Raw genomic sequence first — 23,514 nt, 5'->3', positions numbered from 1 at the left:
CTGGGGCTAGAGTGAGATTTTGAAACACAAATCTGATACCGTTCCTCTGCTTCAATGCTTCCCCATTGGCTTCAAAATCAAATTCAAAGCCCTTAGCATGGCATACACAAGCCCTCCAGGATACTGTCCCAAATTACTTCCATGGCCCCATCTCCCACCCCTCTCCCACCCCCAATCAATGCACTAGCTATTCGGAACTACTTGTAGTTGCATTCAGAGAGCCTCAACTAACAATGTGTCATGCCTGCCTTCATAATGCTGCTCCATCTAGAAGACCACCCATCCCTTACATGGCGAGTTCTACTCCTCCTTTAAGACTCACCTCGGTTCAGTGGTCACTTCCTCCAAGAACACCTCTCTAAATTCCCCTCAGTCTTGAACAGATGCCCTTCCTCAGTGCCCACTTCTATATTGCACTTACCATGCTAAACTCTAATCATTGACTGACTTGTCTGGGTCCCTCGCTAGGCCATCAGATCCTTAAAGGCAGGAACTGGGACTTCTTCACCTTTGTAACCCAACATCTATCTTAACACAGTACCCGATTCAATAAATATTTGATGAATAAGCAAATGAACAAATCAATGAATGGATGAATGACCTTCATTATATGAAATGAGACCCAATATCTGGAGACAGGTCATGCCTATCTGCCATTATGTGTTCATGGATGAGGAGACAATGGTCCAGGTTCCCTAAAAATTCCTTAAGGAGGAAGGGTATGTTCTAACATACTTGTTGTATAGCTGAAGATGATGGTGGCAGCAATGTTGCTGTTTTTCCTCAACAGTGGGGATGACTCTGCACTCATTCAGGCATACCTCTTGCCAGGTGCCACTCCGGGGCCAAATGCATATGTTGGCAACACAGTTGGACAGGGTTCAAGGTACAGCAAAGCACCCAATTCTCCCCCAGATGAAATCCCTGAAAGGCGCTATGCTTGCCTTCTCAAAGTGTTTTAGAAGACTGACACCTGAATCTTCCTTGTTGTAGAAATTCCACTTGTCACCTTCCTCTAAAATTCCTGGAAGTTTTGTTGTTGGGCCTTCTCATTGAATGATGTCATATGGTCCCATCCAGAATTATAGTTTAGAACACTTTCTCGTTCCTTGAAAACAGGGCATGCAGGAAAAGAAAGGGAATGGCAGAGAACAAACATAGACAAATGCTTTCCTACATAAACGTAGCCTCAAAGCACAGAATAATCTTTTTTTTTTTTTAAAAAAAAAGCAATGGAAAGCATACAAAGTTATGGTCTATGGCATAATAAAAAGGTGACATGTAAAGCCACATTAAGGGTGCCTGGATGGCTCAGTCGGTTGAGCGTCTGACTTCAGCTCAGGTCATGATCTCGTGGTTCGTGGGTTCAAGTCCCACATCGGGCTCACTGCTGTCAGTGCAGAGCCCGCTTCAGATCTTGTCTCCCTCTTTTGCTGCCCCTCCCCTGTTCTCTGTCTCTCTCTCTCTCAAAAATAAACATTAAACAAATAAGGCCACATTGATACCAAAAACTAAAAGCAAAATATTGAGTAAAACACAGAAACAATTTTTCCAAAGGAGAAAAAAAACCCCACATAGGCTGGCTAGTTCTAAGCAGCAAGCATATCACAACTTTGGCTCTTAGGAACCACTCTGTCCTGCCATTCTCCCAGTTTCCTTTTCCTTTGAAAGTGAAATCCACGGAATTGTGGATCAGTGTAGTGACAGACTGTGCTGGGCAGCTCATTAGGAACTTAAGTAATATTCTAAACTTTCAGTCTGATTGGGGAAATATGCTTGGCAAATAAGAAATAGCAACCAACACTACCAGACCAAAGAAACTTAGCAGCTGTGGCTCAGTTGGTTAAGTGTCTGACTCTTGGTTTCGGCTCAGGTCAGGATCTCATGGTTGGTGGGACTGAGCCTCACATTGGGCTCTGTGCTGACAGCATGGAGCCTGCTTGGGATTCTCTCTCCCTCCATCTCTGCCCCTTCCTCACTCACTCTCTCTCAAAATAAATACATACACGTTAGAAAAAGAAACTTAGGTGCCGAGTTGAAAAGAATAGAGTATAAATGCGGCAGCCTATCTAAAGAGGACGGAAGTCTGTGGTGGACAGTGAGGCTTACTGGAATAGGTAGGACTCAAGAGACGGTATTAAAAAATGGATAGGCAGGAAAGGGTAAGGCACCTAAAATAGAAAAAAAGAAAAAGAAACAGAGGAGAATCAAAGCTGGCAAGTAGGAAAGTATGGAGCATATCGATGAGGACGTGAGAAGACGGAAGGGTAAATAGGGTATGGCCTTGGAAAGCAGGAAGGAAGGTGAAATTGAAGATGGTAATAAAGAATGTACTAGAAAAGGTTTTTGAGCAGGTGGATGATACAATAGAGAAGGCACTCTCTGGAAGACAAGCCAGGTAGCTATGTGCTGCTAGGCACACAAGGCATGGTGGGGGCGGGCTTCAACACGGTAGCTTCTCTCACACAGGCTGAGGAGGAAAATGTACGGTGGGTATGGAATGGGGAGAACCTCTCTGCATCTGTTGCCTCTAAGATCACCTACTAGGCATTTTCTAGAAACCGTGTGTGTGATTTCTGCAACTACACGGAAAGTTACAACCCAGGGGAAAGGACAGGAAGGAAAGCTTGCCTTCTGTGCAGTGTTCCCGGCAACACTCAACACAGAGCTAGGCACATAAAAATCAGACACAGATCTTTTCTGAGTGAAGTATACACGTGAACTATAAAAACTGCTCCAGGGAGGCTGATACGAACGTCCAATTCTGTTCTATCTCATTTTTCCGTTGAGCCAGCTAGTAAACAAGATCTGTGTTTGAAGTCAGCATGCAGCCCAGATTTATGCATCGGCTGGCTGCACATCTGTATCCTGTGATTTTCCACGAAGCCCTTGGAGATAAAGGAGGCCTAATGAAACATTTCGCGAGGAGGCTTGCACCGAAGTTGCTGGGGTTGGAGCTCTCCTGGGAGGGACCCTCGCCCCACAACCCTTAGCTCGACATAGAAGCCCTCCTCTCCCTGCTCTTTGACCTGTTCCCCCTGGCCAGGTGCAGTCTGGACGCAAGTGATTTGCGTTCCTGAAGCCAAACTTGGGCAGACATAGAAGCCATTTCTGGCAGGGGCCGAGTTAGAGATCTGCCATACTAAAATGCCTGCTTCTCACCTCTGTATTCCTGGCTTTGCTCTGGGAGAGCCATGTTAGGAGGATACAGAAGTATTTTTAAAGGGCTCTCCACCTCCTATGGGCAAACGACCTTTACTTTCCCTAGTAGATTGTCATTAGTGACTTGGTCACTCTGTAGCTGGGTGATAGGTGTTTTCCGTGGTCCGTTAATTTCTCTAATTCACTAAGAGGCTGCTAGTCAAGGCCTCACAAAGATCATTTACAGAATGCTACCCTCGTGGCCTTTAAGAATTAAATTAGGTATTGGAGTTGTTTTAATTCAAGAGAAAAAAACAATGCCGTTCTGCCCCATCGTCTGATTTGTGGGTCACAGAGCACACTGTGCCAGAACCTCCCAGAGGGAAACTTTCTGAAACCTTACACTTCGGTAAGAGTAAGTGTTCCAGACCAGTTCTGGGATCCAATTCTTCCTATGGCAACAGCAGCCCTGCAGGTGGTGTCCAGGAGAGCAATAGTCCCAGAGGGACTGATATCTGCAAGATGGTTCTCATCTCTGGCACTCTGCTCTATAAACACATATGGCTCGGGGGCTTATTATGAGAGGGGATCTGCGGTTATTTTTTATTAGTTTCACGAAATGTGCATTTTTCCTTACGCGTGGGGGAAAATGATTCTTCAGTTTTCCTCTATTTTCTCTTTCTTTTGGTAGGACGAATGTCATTTGTGGGTCTTCAAATTTATTTTTCCCATTGGAACTACTTGAAAGTACTATGTGGTAACGACAATGGAAAGTTAGGCACAAAAATAGATTTTATTCCTGGCTCTAAGTATTTAAAGAAATTGACAGCACAAGGTGGGTAAAAGATTTAAAAAGAGGTTCTATGTAACAGATGTATTTTTGGCTTAAAACTAGCATCTTGGGCAAAATATATACTGATTCTGAGTGGAAAAGGAAAAACGGTGTCTATGAAATGAGGAAGAAAAGACCCGACTCTTCAAATACTGGATTATAAACGAATCTAAGAGAAGGCATGAGAGGTGACACTTGTGTTCTATTTTAACATGGTTCTTTAATCACTTAATTGTAAAAGCATCAGGCATTATTTTTGTAATAGAAAAAGACTTAAAAGCCCCCAGAATAACACTGGAATCGGGGAAAAGTAATTGACAATTCTTTTTTTTTTTTTTTTTTTACAAAGGCCATTACTTTTGGCTAGCAAGTCAGACCCTCAGGAGTAATTGGAAAGGCAAAAAGGTAAGACTACTGTTGTGACTGCGGATTCAGAAAGTGGGTTGGGTTCTCCTGGGCTTCACTCGCTTCTGTAAAAATTCCATTTTGTGCATATTCCGTTGGCTAAGACCCTATTTTCGAAACAAGTTAGGGAACTGCCATTTTATGACGAACAGTATCATGTTCCACCACCACTGGATTAGGAGTTGGCGAGGATCCAAAGCCCAAGTCTGCCTTTCTTTGTAAATTGGTAGTGGGGCAACTCTGTGGAAGTCATTTAACTTTGGAGTCTCTAACCTGCCTTCTTCTATATAATGGGGGCTAGTCCTTGCTTCCATGATAAGAGATCTGAAGGAGGTACCTCGTATGAAAGCCCTGTAAACACGATAATATCCCTAAACTGCTATCCCAAATACAACATCTCATTAGCAATATACTCAAGTAACACAGTGAGTCTGTTACTTATAGTGGAGTTACTTGTTTCGTTACTGGAGAACGAAGTAATCTGCCATTTCCACCATGTGGGTGATGTCCTTGAAAATGGAATTACCAAGAAAGAGGATTAAGCTGCCCCATTTTAAACATTCACTGCTCTTATAATCTTTTATGATATTAGCAAATCCCAGGAGTAGAGAGGTGGGAGGGCCCAGGGTTGAGGGTTCATTCTCCTGCTTCAGGTAGAGCGTGCTGAAGCCATGAGAGCCCCAGTAGAAGAACCTAGAAAATTTCACCCTTGGTCAGTCACAGTATGTAATCAGCATATCTGGAATTTCTTTACGCCTGGTTCGTTCCCTCTGTGGAAACAGTAAGCCTGTCTCCTCCTGCCAGGTCTTTGGCGGCTATGGAAAACAATATGTACTCTCCATAAATCAGCCTTTAATGTACAGATAAAAACTTCAAAGTGGTACCTGATTCGGCAAGAGCGGCTACAAGCCTAATTCAGAAGTTGGGTGTTCCCTGAGGATGATGGGGGAAAGGAAATGATGGTCCCGTGTGAGCCCTTCTAGTGACCTCCACTCACACACGGACAGCCATCACCTTCAGTGGTATCATCTTCAAAAGCATTCAGCAACAGCGATCATTCTGGCAAATCGTCAGGACTCTTGCCCATCTCCTTTCAGGCAACACACACTGCTTCCACTCGCATTTATGCCCAGTTCACACATGCAACAATTTCAATGGAAAATGTTTGAAGACAAAAAAAAAAAAAAACAAAAAACAAAAATTATGAGGCAATGTCCTAAACCAGACACTCCTGATTGTGTGGATAATTACATAGGGTGCAAGTCTGAGAGAGGGGTAAATTAAAAAGTCCTCATTTGCTTTAAGGAGGAAAGCAGCCTCATATGCCTCAGCTGGTGTCAATTTTCCTCTCCTTGGAATGCTTCGTTTTAATGTTTCACACAACTTTCTTCTGTCTGCCCATCTTCTCATCCATCCCCAGGATCCTCTCCACCCTCTAACCTCCCCCTCACATATCACTTCCTCTCTCAATTTATATCTCCCTGTTGCTTCTTTCCTTCCGCGTATCTGTCTCCCAATCCAGCATTCCATGCTTGAACTTGACCGTCTGCTCATTTTAGCGGGCCACCGTATTTGTCCCCAATTTCCCTGCTTGTTGGCTTTGATGAAGAAGCAAAGGCTCTAGTAAATAGAGGGCATCATTATCCCACCTTCTTACCATTTCAACCACGGGGCACTTCTAGGAGTAAAGGAGGCTCTTCTCCTGGGGCAGAGCACTGACCTTGGAGGACAAGCAAGATGCCACGTCCGCCAGGCTTCCCAAAGGGCAGGGCAGTGATCTCCCAAGAGCACTCTGCTGAGCTGTACGGTTTACGTTTGGAGAACCAAGAGGAATGGAAATACCATTCAGGAAGCAGCAGTCTCGGACATCTGGCTTTCTGATAACAGGACCCTCAATGAATTGTGCCTCCCACCGGCGATGATAAGGATCTTGAGCTACTGCAAGATCTCAAAGGGTCTTCAGCGTCACCGAAGAAAGACTGCATACTGTTCCGTCTAGTTATCACACTAAGTATGTTTTATTGTGCGTTAATTGGACGAAAGTTAATAGCGGGCATTGACCAGAACATCTGATAACAAGACCATAAAGGATAAGCTGAGAGTCTTCTTTAATATAATCATTGCACAGTAAAGCTTCTTGTGTAGGGAGAAGTGGCATACTCTAGGAGTCAAAACAGTATGTATGCAATACAATAACAACACTATATCGCACTTTAAGAACTTTTTCACATATATGAACATGCTCGTTTAGAGCCTTGACTTTCTAACTTAAGCAATATTTAAGCCCGTCAAATATACACACCAGATGAGAATACAACCCACAAAACACCCAAATCAAATGTTAGCACATGTCTGTTGTCAAGAATATTTTCTTACCGTCTCTTAAAAAAAAAAAAAAAACATGAAAAAATTTTCTTTCCTTCTGTGTGGTGATTGAAAAAAATAGTCCCCTTTTCTGAAATTCAGAGAGGTTTCAAAGTGCACTGCCATCTTTAGGAAAAATGAAAGCCACTGCTGGCTTTTGGATGCCAAGAGCAGAGTTGACCACACGTTCCCTTCGTCCTGTTACAAGGCAGCGTGACGGAGCAGACAAAGCACCGGGTTTGGAGTCAGAGAGACCTGGGAGACTCCTGGATTCCCTCACTTGCTATGTGATTCTCGGCTGTCTACTTAAATGCTTTGAACTTAAATCACCTCATCTGGAAGAAGGGGATAATCCCAGAGTGGCTGCTAAGGGTTAAAAGACTCAATCTGTGTCAAGTGCCTGCCTGGCACACGGTCTGGCACCCAGGGACTGCTCGGTAAATGGTGGGTTACCTCTTGTTCGCTTTGACTTGATTTGTATCCAACCACCCCCCCCCGTGCTCCTCTGGGGAGAGGGGCCCCGGCGTCATCCCCAGGCTCACCAGCTCCCAAATCTCCCTGGGTCCCCCATAAACCAAGCACACAAACCGTGCTCTCTAAAGACACAGCCCCACACACAGCGTGGCATGTCCTCTGAAACACACCTCATGCTCAAGTGCGGGGCGAGACACAAGACACGAGAAAGCACGCTTCAGAAGACACACGTCACGCAGAGCAGGTCACCTCAAAATGCAGCCTCACCGGCCTCTTCCCCACATGCTCCCCCAAGCTTTGGGTCCTTAACACTGATTATTTTTAGAGGCACTATGCCATTTTCAGAGGCCTGGCTGATTCATTCGCCTCGTTGCATGTACCCTACTGGTTTATTTATTCACGTATTTTTTTCATATATATGTTAATCATCCATGTATTTATTCCCCTCCTTGCTCCAAAATGGATTTCAGGTGGCTTATAAGAATATACACAATATGATACCACAAATTCAAAGTAGATAAGAAAGGAAAAGGAAAAGAAACACAGAGACATAAAATGAGCCCAGAAGAAAGCTAGTGCAAAGTGCATACATTCCACAGAGTCCCATCACCAGTGCTACGCATGGGCCGCACATTTGGCTGCAGGCTTTCTAGTAGCCAACGAAAGAGAAACCTGATCAGTCTCATGCTGCACAGGGTCCATAAAATGAAATCGAACCACTCGTTCGGGATGTCCTCTTCCTGCTCTACGTTCTGAAAACTGCTCTATACGAGAGTATCAGAACACGGTGGCAAAATGTCTCCCCTGATTTGCCCTAACACCAAGATTCAGCTCCTGGGACGGTCCCCAGCAAAGATAGATCCTCAACCTTGAAATTACATCTACTGCTTCTTATTTCTCTTCTATCTGTCTCTTGAGGTTCCATTTGGCCAATGAAATGCAGCTATTAGAGAGACTTCTTAAGCAAAAACCTCTGCTGTCACCAAAGTGTCTTCATTTAACTAAAGACATAGATGCCGTGACATTATTTATAACAAAAATTTGGAAAGGACCTCAAGTATCCAACTGAATAACTGGCCAAGTAAACCATGACACCACTACACGATGAGTATTACACCCTGTCGAAAATGGTATTTATCAAACTTCTTAAAAATGCAGGAAAATATTCATGATAAAAATTCTAAGCACATCTTAGGTAAAAATTAACATATAACACTGCATATTAGGATTTCAACTATGTAAAAAACTGTATAAAAGGATATGTGTATGTGTGTGTATGAGTGTGTGTGTGTGTGTGTGTGTGTGTGTACCATCTCCACAAAAAAATGTCTGGAAAGAAATCCACGAAGACATTAACATTGTTTCTGAGATTTGTGAATAGGGGTGACTTTTTTCTATATGCTTTTGTTTCCATTTTTTTTGATACTGATAAACAAGTTCTATATGAGGAGGAGGACTAGGAGGAAAAATACTGATCCAGATGGTTATTATTTTTAGCTTGTAAAATTATGGGCAATTTTAATTTTCTTTAAAGTTTTCTATTAGCAACAAATAAATTCTAGTTAGGGGCAAAGGAACTTCAAAAAAAGAAACAAGATTTCTAAAAATCTAATTATTTGGGGCTGTTTTGTTTGTAAAGTCCAAAATGATACCAATGTAGTTAACACCTCACAATTATTTAGCACTTTTTCATTTTAGCAGTGCTCTGATATTTAGAATTACATTAGACTACCAAAAATATTTTGCGAGGTAGGTATCAGGTATCACTATCTGCATTTAACAGGTGATGAGACTCAGTGACTGGCCCCAAGTCACAATAATCGGTGGCAGAGCTGGACTCAAACTCAGATTCCTCAGAACCCCAAGTACAGTGCTCTTCCCATTCATTAAGACTGACTGCGGTGTAACCCAGGCAGTCACCTAGAGGCAGGAGCATGGACACAGTGACCCCTCCTTACCTATGAGGGTCAATTCCTGAACAACCCCCAAGGGAGCAGGGTTCAGCTGAAGAAAGTATGATTTTAGGAGGTTTCAAAAACAAAGGGCAGGGGAAGTGAGGTCCCATGCAAACTTCTGAAAGCCCTCACGAATAATTTTTTTGCACAGTAAAACAAAAACAGTAACAACAGTACGTTACGTGAAAAGAATAACGAGAGTCTACACGGCTTAAATTAGTCAAAGTGATAGGTATAGGTTCTACACTGTCTCCATTGAGAGCCTAGGATGATTTCCACAGGTGATGAGGATGTACCCCTCATTATGACAGTGGAAAAGTGGGGGGAACAGTGGAGAGATGAAGGGAAGTGAGCTGCTCGCTCAAATCATGGCTCTTTAAATTCTCCCGGTCATTGAAATCCAATCCTGAAATTGGAACAACTGGCTTGTGCTGTTAGCCTGATCAAGCAAGTGACTTTAAGTGGTAAAACTTAATGACTGGCTCTTTTTCTGAACATTCTGTCTCCTCTTTTCTGAAGATACTTTAGCACTTCCATACAGAGTTCGAATTAAATCGTTCAAAGTTTGTCCGAAAGCAGCTTACGCAGGGTCTGGCACGGATACTTGAATGGCACTACTTTATGATTTGGGCTCTTCTGAGGGTCCTTTCTTCCTAATATAGAAATGTAAAAAGGCTCTTAGTACCCCTTGATAGAGTTCAATGAAATCATTCAAGATTTGTCTGAAGGCAGCTTATCAGCTGTCCAGCAATGGTATTAAATGGTCCTCTTTGATGATTAAAGTCCTGCTAAAGATGATTTCTGTCCAATGTGATTGTTTGAAGGCATCACAGCATCTCTTTACAAGGTTCTGCTACATCACTCAGGCTTTGAACAGGTTAAGGTTTGACATGTAAAGGTATCAATCTGCATTGCTTTCTTGGGAGAAGGTTTTAATCTTGTCCTAAAAAATTTGCACCTGTCGGGGAGCCCGGGTGGCTCAGTCGCTTAAGCATCCGACTCTTGATTTTGGCTCAGGTCGTGATCTTACGTCACGGTTCCTGAGATCAAGCCCCACGTTGGCCTCTGTGCTGACAGCGTGGAGCCTGCTTGAGATTCTCTCTGCCCCTCCCCATCTTGTGCTCTCTCTTTCCCTCTCAAAATACACACTAAAAAAATAAATTTAAAAAAAATGTGCACATGTTGCTTGTAACTGTTATTTGTCTCCAGTCCTACAGCTTCCTAATTATCTCTGTCAGCACTTACGATAATCACCTCTGGAGTGCCGGAAGCTTCCTGAGAGTCATCCTCTAGTAGCATCATATCACTTGAATTAATATCAACAGGTTCAGATCCAACTTCAGACAGAGTGCTCCTGTACCAAATGCTCATTCTCATCTATAGGTTCTTCTTGATCCCAAGATTCATGGTCTTCAGGACAGATCACTGAAAGGCATGCCACCATCCCTAGCCAAACCTTTTGTCAGTGTGCATTAATGACAGGCTCTGTTGAACTATCTATTGGTTCTTTCAGTAAGAATACACCATTAGTGAGGTGCCTGGGTAGCTCAGTTGGTTAAGCATCCGACTCTTAATTTTGGCTCAGGTCACGATCTCATGGTTTGTGAGATCAAGCCCCGTGTTGGGCTCTGCAATGACCACACGGAGTCTGCTTGGGATTCTCTCTCTCCCCCTCCTCCACTCATGCTCTCTCTCTCAAAAATGAATAAACTTAAAAAAAACCAATACAGCATTAGTGATCATGTCGGAATCCCATGGGGTAGGATCTTCAGACAGAGGAAACTTGGTGAGATTTTCAACAACAAAATTGGACATTAGTTTGGCATGTCTTCTCGAATAGTTGGATCAAACACTGATCTAAGAGCTCAAAGATCTGAAACACGCAACTCATTATAAAAGGCAACCTTGGGGCACCTGGGTGGCTCCGTCAGTTAAACGTCCAACTCTTGGTTTCAGCTTAGGTCATGATCTCACAGTTTGTGGGTTCAAACCCCATGTCGGGCTCTGTGCTGGCAGGGAGGGGCCTGATTGGGATTCTCTCTCTCTGCTCTCTCCCCCCACTCACATGCTCGCTCTCTCTCAAAAAAAAAAACATAAGAAAAATAAAGACAACATTAACATTAAGGGTGCACACTTGCAAATGCATCTGAAGCACCAAAACGACTGGGAGGAATCAGCAGGACTTTGAATTCCAGATTGTTCTTTTTAGTCTTGAACTTCCACGAGAAAGCACTGTTCAAACCATTCCTTAAGGAGAGAAGGAGTTATCCATGTTTTTCAGTCAGTGTGCCAGTACACCAGAAACTTGGCTTGGGTTTTTTTTCCCCGGGAAGATTTGGGTATAGTTTTGTGTCAAGCAGTAGTGGTTTTGCCAGGAGGTCACCCAAGTACTGGCACAAAACAGAAACAGCAGCCTCTCTGTTTTCGCTGACCTCACGTCAGCATCACTTAGTTGGTTCTTGCTCTCCAAAAGGGCAAGTAGGATTCTTCAAAGGCTTCCAAAAATGGCGGCTTCTACAGCACTGAAGATTTGGGCAGGCACATGATTCCCGTCTTCATTCACCTCCTATGGTTGTGGCAGATACACCACAGGAGCTGTAGGGTCTGATGGTTCTTTCTTCGGCACCACTGTCACATAAGACTTGGTCTCCAGGTCATGGTGTTACAGAAGTTTCTTAAGCCATTCCTTGCTCCCGGCAGGACTTTTTGCTGGGCCCACTTCAGTGTCTGAAAACATGTCTTTGGAAATCCCTCGTGCATTTTCACAGATCCCTTGCACGGAAAGTGCTTCATCGTTCTTTTGCCGGTCTTCAGTGTAAGGGCTTAACATTTCCGTCTTTTCCATCCTTGGGTCAGTAGGCATAAAGCATCTCTTGAGCGATTCAGGTGTACAAGAGGCAATCCTGGCTCTAAGAAGAGTTTTGGCCTCCTTTACGGTACAAATCGTGGCCTCACTCACACCACAGGACGTGTGACGCTATTTGTTTTACCTTGAAGGAGCAGATCGTGGATGTCCCTTTTCTCTTCTAAAGACACCACCCTGCTTGCCTTTTTGGCTCCTTGCTGGGGTAGTTGTACTTGTTTCACTCTCTTCCACCTCAGTAGTCACATTTATAGAAGCCATGTTTAAGTTTAGGCTAATTAGCACAACCTGACGACTATCTACTAGAGATTCTATAGCCCTTGATACTACAAATGGTTGTATGAACAACACATGGATTCATGTCAATATGGTGTTGTGATGCTCAGTGCCATAGGGCTGATCGTGTAGGGGACAAGTGGCACAAGACTGAGAGAGGAAACAAATGGCTCAGAAGTTTCTTTCCACCTTAGGATACAGCCAGAGAGACCATCATGTGGCAACTTGGACTGACTCCTGCATACTCCATTCAGGATTTTCACGGTCGTCATAAAGGTATACAGAAGTAAATCCACCTATACTCAAATTTCCAATAAGGACAACTTCCAGTTAGAAAGGGATTACTGTTAAATTCTCCCCTCTAAGTTATCAGAAAGAAAAGCGCTGTTCATAGATTCAAGACAGTACCGCGGCTATGATTTCCCTTGGCTTAACACTATGAATTCAATTTTATGTGCAAGGCAAACACGGTAGAAGTGTATTTCCTGTCAACCCACAGTAAGTCAATCAAACATTATCCTCTGACAAAAGGCAACCTCTGAAGATGTCGATGCAAAGGCCAGGTAGGCCCTGAACAGCCACTGCTCAAGAAATGACTACCCAACAAAGAAAGTGACAAGGAAAGAATAAACTGGCCCCTTTTCAATGCCCGGCCACTGATACTTTACTTTTATCCCCTCCTCCTGGGAAGATAGAGCGAAGCCTGGCTTTCTTATTCTTCTCTTCGGGGGCCATGGGAAGTGGTTTGGAGCTGTGGTTGAGTGCCGAGGAATCTCGGTTGTTACTATTCATTCTCAGCGGGGGAGCTGGGGGTTTCTCTTCATTATCCAGACTGTCAGACATTTTCAGTTACCACTGATGGCGCAGCTCCTAAAGAACAGGAGGAGAAAACAGGAATTAAGAAAGAAGAGGCCTAAAAGACCCATCTAGTAAAATGGGGGCTCTAACAGCTCAGACACAGAAGCATTGGTCTCATGGCTGTCTCCAGTTTTGTGGGTTTTGTGATGACCATTTTGAGAGGTTTCTTTTCTAGAGGGGAGGGAGCTGCCTCCTGAAAGACCAATGATGCAATTTCCCAGAGAGGAAAGTGAAGGCAGTAATTAATGGCTTTTCAAGATGTAGACACAAACACATAACTTTTCTATACACATAACACAAAACACTTCCTTTTCTCAAAAATGAAACTCTATTTTCTGCCGTCTACTCTTAGCCTTTTAATAAACAAATTATGACCTTCTTTAAAAATTCTACCCAGGGTGCCTGGGTGGCTCAGTGAGTTGGGCGTCTGACTTCCACTCAGGTCATGATCTCACGGTTCGTGTGTTTGAACCCTGTGTCGTCGGGCTCTATGCTGACAGCTCAGAGCCTGGAGCCTGCTTTGGATTCTGTCTCTCTCTCTCTCTCTCTCTCTCTCTCTCTCTGCCCCTTCCCTGATTGTGCTCTCTCTCTCAAAAATAAATGAACATTAAAAACAAGCTAGAAATATTTCTACCCTGACTTTTGTGATGGTCAGGAAGCACAACTCCTCAAAGTCTGGAGCTGTCATGGGTTTGGCTGTTGATCTTTAATGGCCCCAAACAATGACCCGTTAGTTGCTCTGACAGCTTGGGATGCTGCTGGCATTGGATTCTTACCTGCATGTACCAGGCTTACAAAACACACTCTACTGTTTCATGTCAAAGAACTGGGGCGTGATCTAGTAGACCTGACAGTTTCAGCAGAGTATGGGTGTAGGGACCGGGGAAACAACGCTGCATTTTCAGGTAGCAGGCAGAAGATAAAGCTGAGCCAAATGTCACCATGAGCAAAGAGGAGCTAGCTCCAAGGAGAGGACCACTTCCTGAGGAGCCATCATAACCTTAAGCTGGTCATGCTTTATGTCCTGAAACGAGGAATGAGGGACTTGGCCTCGGTAAGAGGGCTGTTAAGGGCCGGTCTGGGTTTTAGCAACTTACCCCTGCTCTCAATGTCATTACTCGTTAGCATCTTGTGCTCAGGACGGAATACATTCGGGTTTCATCCCACTGGAAGGTAAAGTGGACTGGAAAAGCATGGACTCCCCAGTGAAACATCTCGGCTTCTGAGTATTTTCCTATTCTAATTCAAGTCCCTCCACTGGCGACCCAAAGGGACACTCGCCATCTCAAATCACGTGTTAAGAATATCTTCCAAGTGAATCTCCAGTTTGAATACAGGGAAAATCAAATCCCACTGCAACAAAATCTGCGTAAATTCATCAAGTGTTAACCGGCACTAATTTAGGAGCATAAGAGCTCTCCAAAAATGATTTAGCAGATCACTTTCTTCCAACAACATTAATGAGAAATAAGCTATCGTAATTATTTTACACCTTTAGTAGTTACAATGTGTTTGTTATTTTCTTTTTGTTTGTTTTTTTTTTTACATTTATTTATTTTTGAGAGACAGAGGGAGACAGAGCACAAGTAGGGGAGGGGCAGAGAGAGAAGGAGTCACAGAATCCGAAGCAGGCTCCAGGCTCTGAGCTGTCAGCACAGAGCCCGACGTGGGGCTTGAACCCACAAACCGCGAGATCATGACCTGAGCCGAAGTCAGACGCTCAACCGACTGAGCCACCCAGGCACCCCATGTGTTTGTTATTTTTGGTAATGAATTGTTACACCGTGCCATGTGGAAAATTTTCCAAATTTTACTATGTCCTAAATTTTCTCCAATTTAAGTATTCAAGAATAGGTGAGTACCAATTAATATTTTCTCCAGCTGCACAGGTAACTTCCAGCTAACAATGACTGACCTGATCTTAATTTGGACAAGAGATCTCTTTTCTTTCTCTTTGCCTAAGTGTCACGTCTTGCATTATCTTCACGGATTTAAGATTAGTTCTGTATTTTTTCAGCAATCATGATCAGGAAAATAGTAACAAGCGTTTGGTCACCACCAACCACTTGATTAACCTCACATTTCCCTATACAGGCGAAACCATGGCACAAGATAAGATGAAAAACCGTGATATCAAGGATAAAGCAGATTCATAGATACTACTGGCATTGGTACGTACTTCGACTAGTACATGAAACCGGTGTTGATGGGTCTGCATTCCCTCTTACATTTTAAATTTGACCCTTCTAGGGGCGCCTGGGTTGTTCAGTCTGTTAAGCATCTGACTTTGGCTCCGGTCACGATCTTGTGGTTCGTGGTTCGAGGTTCGAGACTCGCATCAGGCTCTGTGCTCAGGCTCAGAGCCCAGGGCCTGCTTCGGATTCTGTATTCCCCCCACCCCCTCTGCATCTCCCCTGCTCACGCTCTGTCTCTCTCTCTCAAAAATGAACATTAAAAAATTGTTTTTAATTTGGCCCTTCCAAATTCACTGTTTCTCCAGAAGAAAAGTGAGTTTAAGACTGACTTCACCAGTGGCATTATTCTGTACTGGACAGGTCCATAGTTTTAATTTAGTCACTGAGAAGAATTTGCCACCAGGAGAAGGCACTGTTTTCTGTGGGTTTTTTTTTCTGTTTTACTTTTTTGGGCTTCAAAATAATGCCTGGATATGGATGGGGTGATTACTACATAAAGCTCAGATATACAAAAGATAGCTTGGTAAAAAAAAAAAAAATTGAAAGCCACTGCAAAAAACAAAAACAAAAACAAAAAAACCCTGAGGATTTAAATAGAAATACCTAGAAGATAGGTTTCTGAAAAATGTGTCTCACAGAGAGAGAGAGAGCTGGGTGATATATATTTTCTGATGACATATTACATAATTTAAGATGATGGAAGTTAGAGAAACAGGCATGGCTTCTTTAATTTGATATACAAAGCTGACCTTATATAATAGGGCAAGTAAGAGTCTGGGCCCATCAGGGTTCTAGTACACCTACGTAATTCAAAAGAATACTAGGCTCCTTTGTTCTTGATATTTAGGTGTGGCTAACGGAGTGGTGTTTTTTTGTTACTAATTACTCTCTGGCTAGAGACTCAAAAGGTAGGTGCCCTGCTTCTTTTCAAGCTGCCTGATTACTCTGACCTTATTTGACCAGGTATATTTCAGGCTGGGGAAAGAAGGGGTACTTGGGATAGAAAACTCCAACGATGCTCCCCTAGAATACACTAGATATCCCTGGCCAAAATTTCACCACCACATACTTGCTGTGATCCATAACACAGGCATCGTGTGAAGGACCCAGCATATATGGGACACCTTTCTGCTGCGCAGCAATCTGGGATTGTTTTAACGCTGTTCAGCTCATCTGAAGACTGCAAGGGGAACCAGAATACACCTTTCACACAGATGGAAAAGAAGTGGAAGGATCTGTGTCTAGTTCCACACTAGAAACGTGGAGCACGAAACCAATAATCTTTTGGTTTTACTTAGACATTTCAGATTTGGTATTGCTTGAATTGTCCTGATATTATTTCAGTTCTTTATTACCCTTTCCAATGCAAACCAATCTTCATCTTCTAATTATTCCACAGAATTCTGAGATGGTGACAAAAGAATAGTGAGGAGGCTCTTGTTATCTTTAACTCGCTTTCAAACCAAGTGCTTCGAAGCATGCTTTTAGAAGACCCATGGAGAAAGGGTATGGACCTGTGAGGAAGCTTTGATGTTAATGTTTGTTTCCCAAGTGGGAAGTGTCTCCGATTATTCCACAGACGTAGAAGAATGGGGGATTCTATTATGTTATGTTTGTAAACAATACCAATTTACTAAACCAGGTCCCTCCCCTGAGACAGCTTTCTACAAAGGATACTATTAATGGATTGCTGGTTCAATCTGCCTATGATGTCATTATTTCCAAGATCTTGAAAGAGACTATTTTGTTCAGGGCGGCTGTAGGCTCTATTTCAAGAATTGTACAAAAGCACCATTATTCCCCAGGAACCCAATCAAAACACTGTTTATCTTTAAAGTTTAACTGTTGTCGTTCACTTCTGCAACACAACAGAAACTTGCAAGTGAGTGGCACGTTGGATCTAGCCACAGGCCATTCATTTCACTTTTAGAGCTTGGCCCTTAGCATCTTGGAGAGAAAGCAAACTTTAATGGACAACCAGCCACAGTTTATATCTGCTCACAAATTGATTTCATGTTTGGCTATTAGGTTTTTCAGTGAGAATTCAAGTGGCTCTTGCAGATGGTGTATATTTTTGATCCAGCCCTTGGGACTTAATGTGGCTTACCAACGTTCTGTAATTGTAATTGAAATTCATCAGCAATAAGAAATAAGCCTCTTGTTTCATGATAACCAAGGAGCCTGGACATCCCTTTTCCAGAGTACTAGGAATGATTACTTCTCTCTTTCCCTGCCTCCTTATCTTTTTTTCTCTCTCCACTCCACACTCTACCATACCCCACCCCCAAGTGTGAGGGCAGGCCTGCACGGGCAGGCATGTGCTCACAGGCACATACTCAAATACACACACACACACACACACACACACACACACACACACTGCACAGCCTTTCAGTGACTTGCGTTTTAACAGAGATTTGGTGGAAAGCATTTTAATCAAGATCCATGGCAACTTTAGATGAAATGATTAGGCATGATAAACAACTGCCATTAATTTCTCATTCCTCAAAAATGCATTCTCTTAATCTGCGCAGGGCCACACTAGACACCCAGAGAATGTTCAGTAGATTAAAAGAGAAAGCCACCAACTTGCAGGTTCCGGGAGTCAACAGGAAAGACAGATGATCAATTATTCTCTAGCTAAGATGGCCAAGATTCATGCTATGGCATAGGTGTTGAATTAAATACAACCAAAAACGCCCATTGTGCCCATCTGTCACGGGTGCTCTACCCAGGTGTGCGAAGGGTGAGAATCCAGAAGCACTGACCCTACAGTTTTCAAGGCCATCTGTTAAGTCACAAGCAACTGAAATAAATGTTTTCATCAGATCTGGTGCCATCAGAGACAACCCCCATGTCTGTATCATTTTGTCTGCTTTCAAAATCTAAATAACTGTTTATTTGCATATTTCCCCAATGAGAAACACATTAATACTGGCCTCCTTTCAAAAACAAAAGCCCAGGCCAGCAGATGCACAGCCATGATCTAAAAATCCCAGAGGTAAAGTTCCCAAACCACCAGCCACACAGAGTTATGACAAAGATCGGTGAGCACACCAATATTGCTTAATACCCTCTTCGTATCAAACTAGAGGATCTAACACAGAAATGAGACATAGCCTAGGGGAAATTTCCAGGGGGAACTCCCTAACGTTTCTGAAGAATAGGGTTGCAAGACATCTCGAACTGATCAGATGACAGCCAGACTGACAAGAGCACAAACGAAAGGAGATGGATTTTAGGATCTCAAAAATGTAGTAAACAAGTCAAAGAACTCTGTGTTAACACATGTAACAAAACAAGAGAGTATTTCAGATTTCCAGAGTTCAGGAACTCTTTTTAAAATTTTTTTTTACATGTATCCATTTTTGAGAGACCGAGAGAGACAGAGCATGAGCATGGAGGGGCAGAGAGACAGGGAGACACAGAATCGGAAGCAGGCTCAGGCTCTGAGCTGGCAGCACAGAGCCCGACACGGGGCTCGAACCCACGAACTGCGAGATTACAACCTGAGCCAAAGTCGGACGCTTAACCGACGGAGCCACCCAGGTGCCCCTGGAATTTGGGAATTCTTGATTAACAAAAACTAGCTCTAGAGGGCAAGAAATACCGAGTTTTTTAGTGGCAGATTCCAGACTTGGAGGTAGTTCATAAATACAGGTTTAACATCAGCCAATGTCTCCTTAGTGATATTGATGCTGGGCTGTTCTTTGTATTCAAGGAGGAGGTTGCTTCTTTTCCTACCAGAAGAATGATGTATACGCTGAATTATACTTTGGTGGTGGGGAAAAAGGGTTCGAGAGTTACCTGCTGGCTCCTTCCTTGGCTCCCTTGTGAATAAAAGCACACATTTTCAAGATAGCTAGCTGAGACTCCAGGTATGGACTGTGACTGGAAAACAAATTGTGCTTTGCTAACCAGCCTACACGGATACTAAACCCACTCATCTTGGACACATCATTAGCAACTGAACCAACCAGCTTATGACTGATAACATGGGATGTGGTGGACTGTTTTTAATCACACACACGCACACACACACACACACACACACACACACACACACACAAGAAAAATCACCTAGTCTTTCATAAAGGGGACAACATATTATATAATTTGAAAGACATACTATACATTGCTTTGCATTTCTACAGCCACCTGCATCTGAAGATGTCTAGCGATTTTTCAGAGATTAATTCCCATGATATGCTAGGATGCCAAAAGAGAAGGGAAAGGACATTCATCTCATTTTACAGGGAGAATGAGCCAGATCGGAATCTCCCAGCAGCTCCAAACCCATACTCCTTGCATTCCTAAGCTAGGCGGAGGAGGGACAACCCAACCACTAACTACAGGCAGCCGGATGGGCCCAACTTAGCATATCCATCATCTTGTCTCAAATTGCACATAGTTATTATACATGTCATTCCCCCCACTAGATCATAAGCTCCTTGAGGGTAAGGACCCCTCAGTCATAACTCTATGCTTTCACACCGCCTACCTAGTACGGGGCCGTGTTCCCAGCTGGAGTTAAATACACACGTCATGTAATAAACAGAACTCTATACATTCTAGGCGTTTATTGCAGCTCTGAGTAAGTTTTTCATAATGTTGCAAAAGCCTGTATGCCCACTCAAAGCAGGTCTGAGCCAAGAAGCCATGGTTGGAAGAGCCGGCACCAGCCTAACTGCCAAGCAATTGGGCACCGTGTAGAAGTCAGCTGCCATCTGATTATCAACACCTCATTTTTTCACTCTACCGATCGGTCATGCCCAAAGAGCTTCCACTCTTATTTGAGCTGAACACTAGCATGGTGAAGAAGGGTGTACCATCCCCATTGTCGACATGAGGGATTTACAGAGAGCACAGGTCGACTTACCCAGGGTCACAAAGTGAAAGAATGCAGACGAGAATCTCAAACTCTTCTCAATTCCCCTTCCATCACACCGATACAACGTGTAGCCAAGTAAACGACCCCCCGACACGCACGCTCTTCATATATACACTTCTGCCTTCTCCAAATATTCATACGGCAGTTCTAGCTTTTTCATGTCAACACACTTGAGGCCGGTACTTACTGATTTCACCTGCTTTTCTCATCCAAAGACCCAAGGCTAGGTGATTTCCTGACAGAACTCCAACAGGTTTCGTTTGGCCGGTGGTACCAATTCTTAGACGGCTTTGTTTTGGAGCTCGTCTGTTCTGGGGCACTCACCAAGGGAACTCTGCTATCAGAGACAGGGGTGTGCTGTTTCAGAGAGCCTCGCCTGGGAGATACCATTACAGTGTGTAATGGAGGGAAGCCATTTCTCAGATCGTTTGATCAGGAGGAACTGAGCTACTTGTTAGGCAGATTTGCAGAAGCAGCCGGACAAGCAAGGGAGGCACTGGCTCTTTTTACAGCCGCCTAGTTTCAATCTTAGATCCTGCAAGAGATAGCTCGCTCCTGACATACATACAGGCACAGTCACACAGGATACATTTGTGTTCTCTCTCATACACACAAGCAAATGAGGTCAGTTCTGCTGTGGTCCTGTTCTCTGCTAACATCTTTAATGAGCAACTCCCATTGTTTTCAGCAGGAACTTGACATTAATTACATTCAATAAAGCCAGCATATTATAGTTGCAAATTTCAAAGATAGGTTGCCAACAAGAAAGTGGATACAAAGATCCCAGCATCCAGACCTCATATACTGCACGTCATGTGGCACAAATAGTCCTTTTTCGAGTGGCTTCTTAAGTTTCTAAATGTCTGCAGCACCATACATTAATATTCATTGTGTATGCTGCATGAGCTAATGCCAAGAAAATGCTAATGATCATCTGATGTGTATTTATATTTGCAAACTGATACATTATTACAGGTTTCAGCTTTTCATTTCCAACACTGATGCTTCTAAGAAGAGAGAATAAGATGGGGAAGGAACAGAGGCAGAAAATTTTTTAAGCATAAAAAAACCCAAAACTGAGTATCTTGAAAGATGCCTCAAAGTAATGTGTGGGAAAAGGAAAAGAGAAGCAAAACCTAGTAATAAAACATTTCCTAATTCTCAAAACAGAACTTAGTATCCTTGGAAGCATTCAGATGGAAAAAATTAGATGCAAGTGGACAGCCCCAGCGAGCAGGATATGGTAAACCAATGTCTTGAGTCTCTGGGGTTGTAGCTGCTCTCTGTTACTATGCATGGGTGATAATTATACCTTTCCCTGATCCACTCTAGTGAAAAAGCCACAAATTTCCTCAAATTCGGGCCTAAAAATTCAATTCCCAAATGTGCTAAGGCTTTCTGTATACCAAACAGATGCCTGGATGTTGTTTTCCAACCTGTGTACCATGGCTCATCATTGTAGGTCTTTACACTGCTCTCAACTGCTCTGTCCCCCAAACCGGTTTTCTGCAAGAAGGCGACCATTGTGTATTTGAAGAGGAGAGACACTTGGGTTCAGTTGAGACCTTGCTATCATTTCTAAAGCAGGAATTTAGATCCAGTTGGCAAAGTTAGTATTTTGCCAAAATGAACGAATGAATGAGCGAATGGCATCCTGTCAGAACTGGAGGTCAAAGAACTTGGCCTGGCATCAAATGCTGTCACTCTTTTTCAAGCTTTTGCCCCTTGACCTCAGTTTATGTGTCCACATTTCAAGAAAGCAGAATGTGCATCTCAGCATCTTACTTGGGGCCCACGGTTAAAGAAGCAGAAATACTACCTATTAAAAAAAAGGGGGGGGGCTTTCCTCAAATATCGGAGGAAGAATTGGACGCCGTACGGCCTACTTTCCATCTATCCCACTGCACAAATGGTAGATTAACATTCAGTTGGCCGTAGCCTTCTTTGTAGGAATTCTCCATCTCCTACCTCCACCAAAGACCATGTTTTGGTCTTCACAAAACTGGCCACAGGTCTGGGGAAAAGATCATAATCCACCCTAAGAAATTCCTGATCTAAAGGAAGACCTCGCCACTGAAAACGCTGGTTTTCCCCACTTACGCAGGCTCATCGTTTACAAGTTGTTGGATCTACCAAGCAGTCTGTCCTCCTTGCTGCCCATGACTCTACTACCTGGCCGTAGCTGCCACTGTCCGCTTATAGAAGATACGGCTTACCACTGGTTCCTGCCGGAACTGATGACCTACTCCAGCATATGTTCGGCTCTTCTTCCTCGGTGCTCACACACACAGAAGAGGACTGTCCCGTGTGGAAGACTTTCTGTGGCCCTGGGAAGCCCCAGGGTTGAGACGACGGGGCCCAGCCCTCACCTCGAAGGAAGGTAGGGCAGCCTGGTAGGAAAGCTGCAGATAAAGCAGAAGCAGGGCTTGGCACAAGGAGCTGGAGTCAGCAGAGCAGAGGGGGAATCAGGCAGTAGCTCCTAGATTACTCCTGTGAGCCTGGACTGTGGCCTAGCACATGTTCTGACAAAAACTTGGGTGGGAAAAAGGACTGGAAGGCTGGAGTTCATAATAAATTATATAATTCTGCGTTATAACTCTGCGTCACACAATGTTTGTCTCAGACTGCTCTTTCTCCTTTAAGACTGAGCCTAATACCCTTGCCTGCACCCACAGTCATGTCCGCCAATCGCCAGCTGGTTTTGGCCTTCGGTGGTTTGTCTCGGCATGCCCTACACTCTCCTGCCCAGCTTAATGATAAGGGTCTACAGGCTATACAGCTGCATAAAGAGAGGACCAGAAAAGATCTTATGCCAGCCGAACATTGCTTCTTATAAGAAAAGAAACGAATTACGTGCAGTCTCCTTGTTAGTTTCTGGTCGACTTTTGTTTCAAAGAATGCTGAGACCAAAACAGAAACCTACTACCCTTTGAGAGGTCAGATTAGATAGTAACTCCAAGAATATGCCTCGGGGCGCCTGGGTGGCTCAGTCAGTTAAGTATCTGACTTCAGCTCAGGTCATGATCTCACGGTTTGTGAGTTCAAGCCCTGTGTCAGCCTCTGTGCTGACAGCTGGGAGCCTGGAGCCTGATTCGGATTCTGTGTCTCCCTTTCTCTCTGCTCCTCCCCTGTTCATGCTCTGTCTCTCTCTCACTTAAAAATAAACATTAAAAAATTAAAAAAAAGAGAATGTACCTCTTAAGTAACCCACCTATGCATGCACCCATGTATTCAAACAACAAATACTGATTTAAGCTTAT

At 43.6% G+C, this 23,514-nt stretch overlaps 1 protein-coding gene across 4 annotated transcripts in view; it reads right to left on the bottom strand.

The window, feature by feature from the left end:
* Nucleotides 1–13,153, bottom strand: part of PAK3 (p21 (RAC1) activated kinase 3) — a 92,385-nt gene extending 79,232 nt beyond the window's left edge. For all 4 annotated transcript variants that reach the window (XM_047081981.1, XM_047081982.1, XM_047081983.1 and 1 more), the window contains exon 1: nt 12,979–13,153. In XM_047081981.1, coding sequence (XP_046937937.1) covers nt 12,979–13,153 — 175 coding nt within the window. The remainder of the gene's footprint in view (nt 1–12,978) is intronic.
* Nucleotides 13,154–23,514: the final 10,361 nt, after the last annotated feature.

The sequence above is a fragment of the Lynx rufus genome, unplaced genomic scaffold (genome assembly GCF_022079265.1).
Source record: "Lynx rufus isolate CCGP_SWC_20201006 ecotype Redwood Valley unplaced genomic scaffold, mLynRuf1.p SCAF_19, whole genome shotgun sequence".
Classification (NCBI taxonomy): Eukaryota; Metazoa; Chordata; class Mammalia; order Carnivora; family Felidae; genus Lynx; species Lynx rufus.
This window is presented reverse-complemented; position numbering and strand designations above follow the sequence as displayed.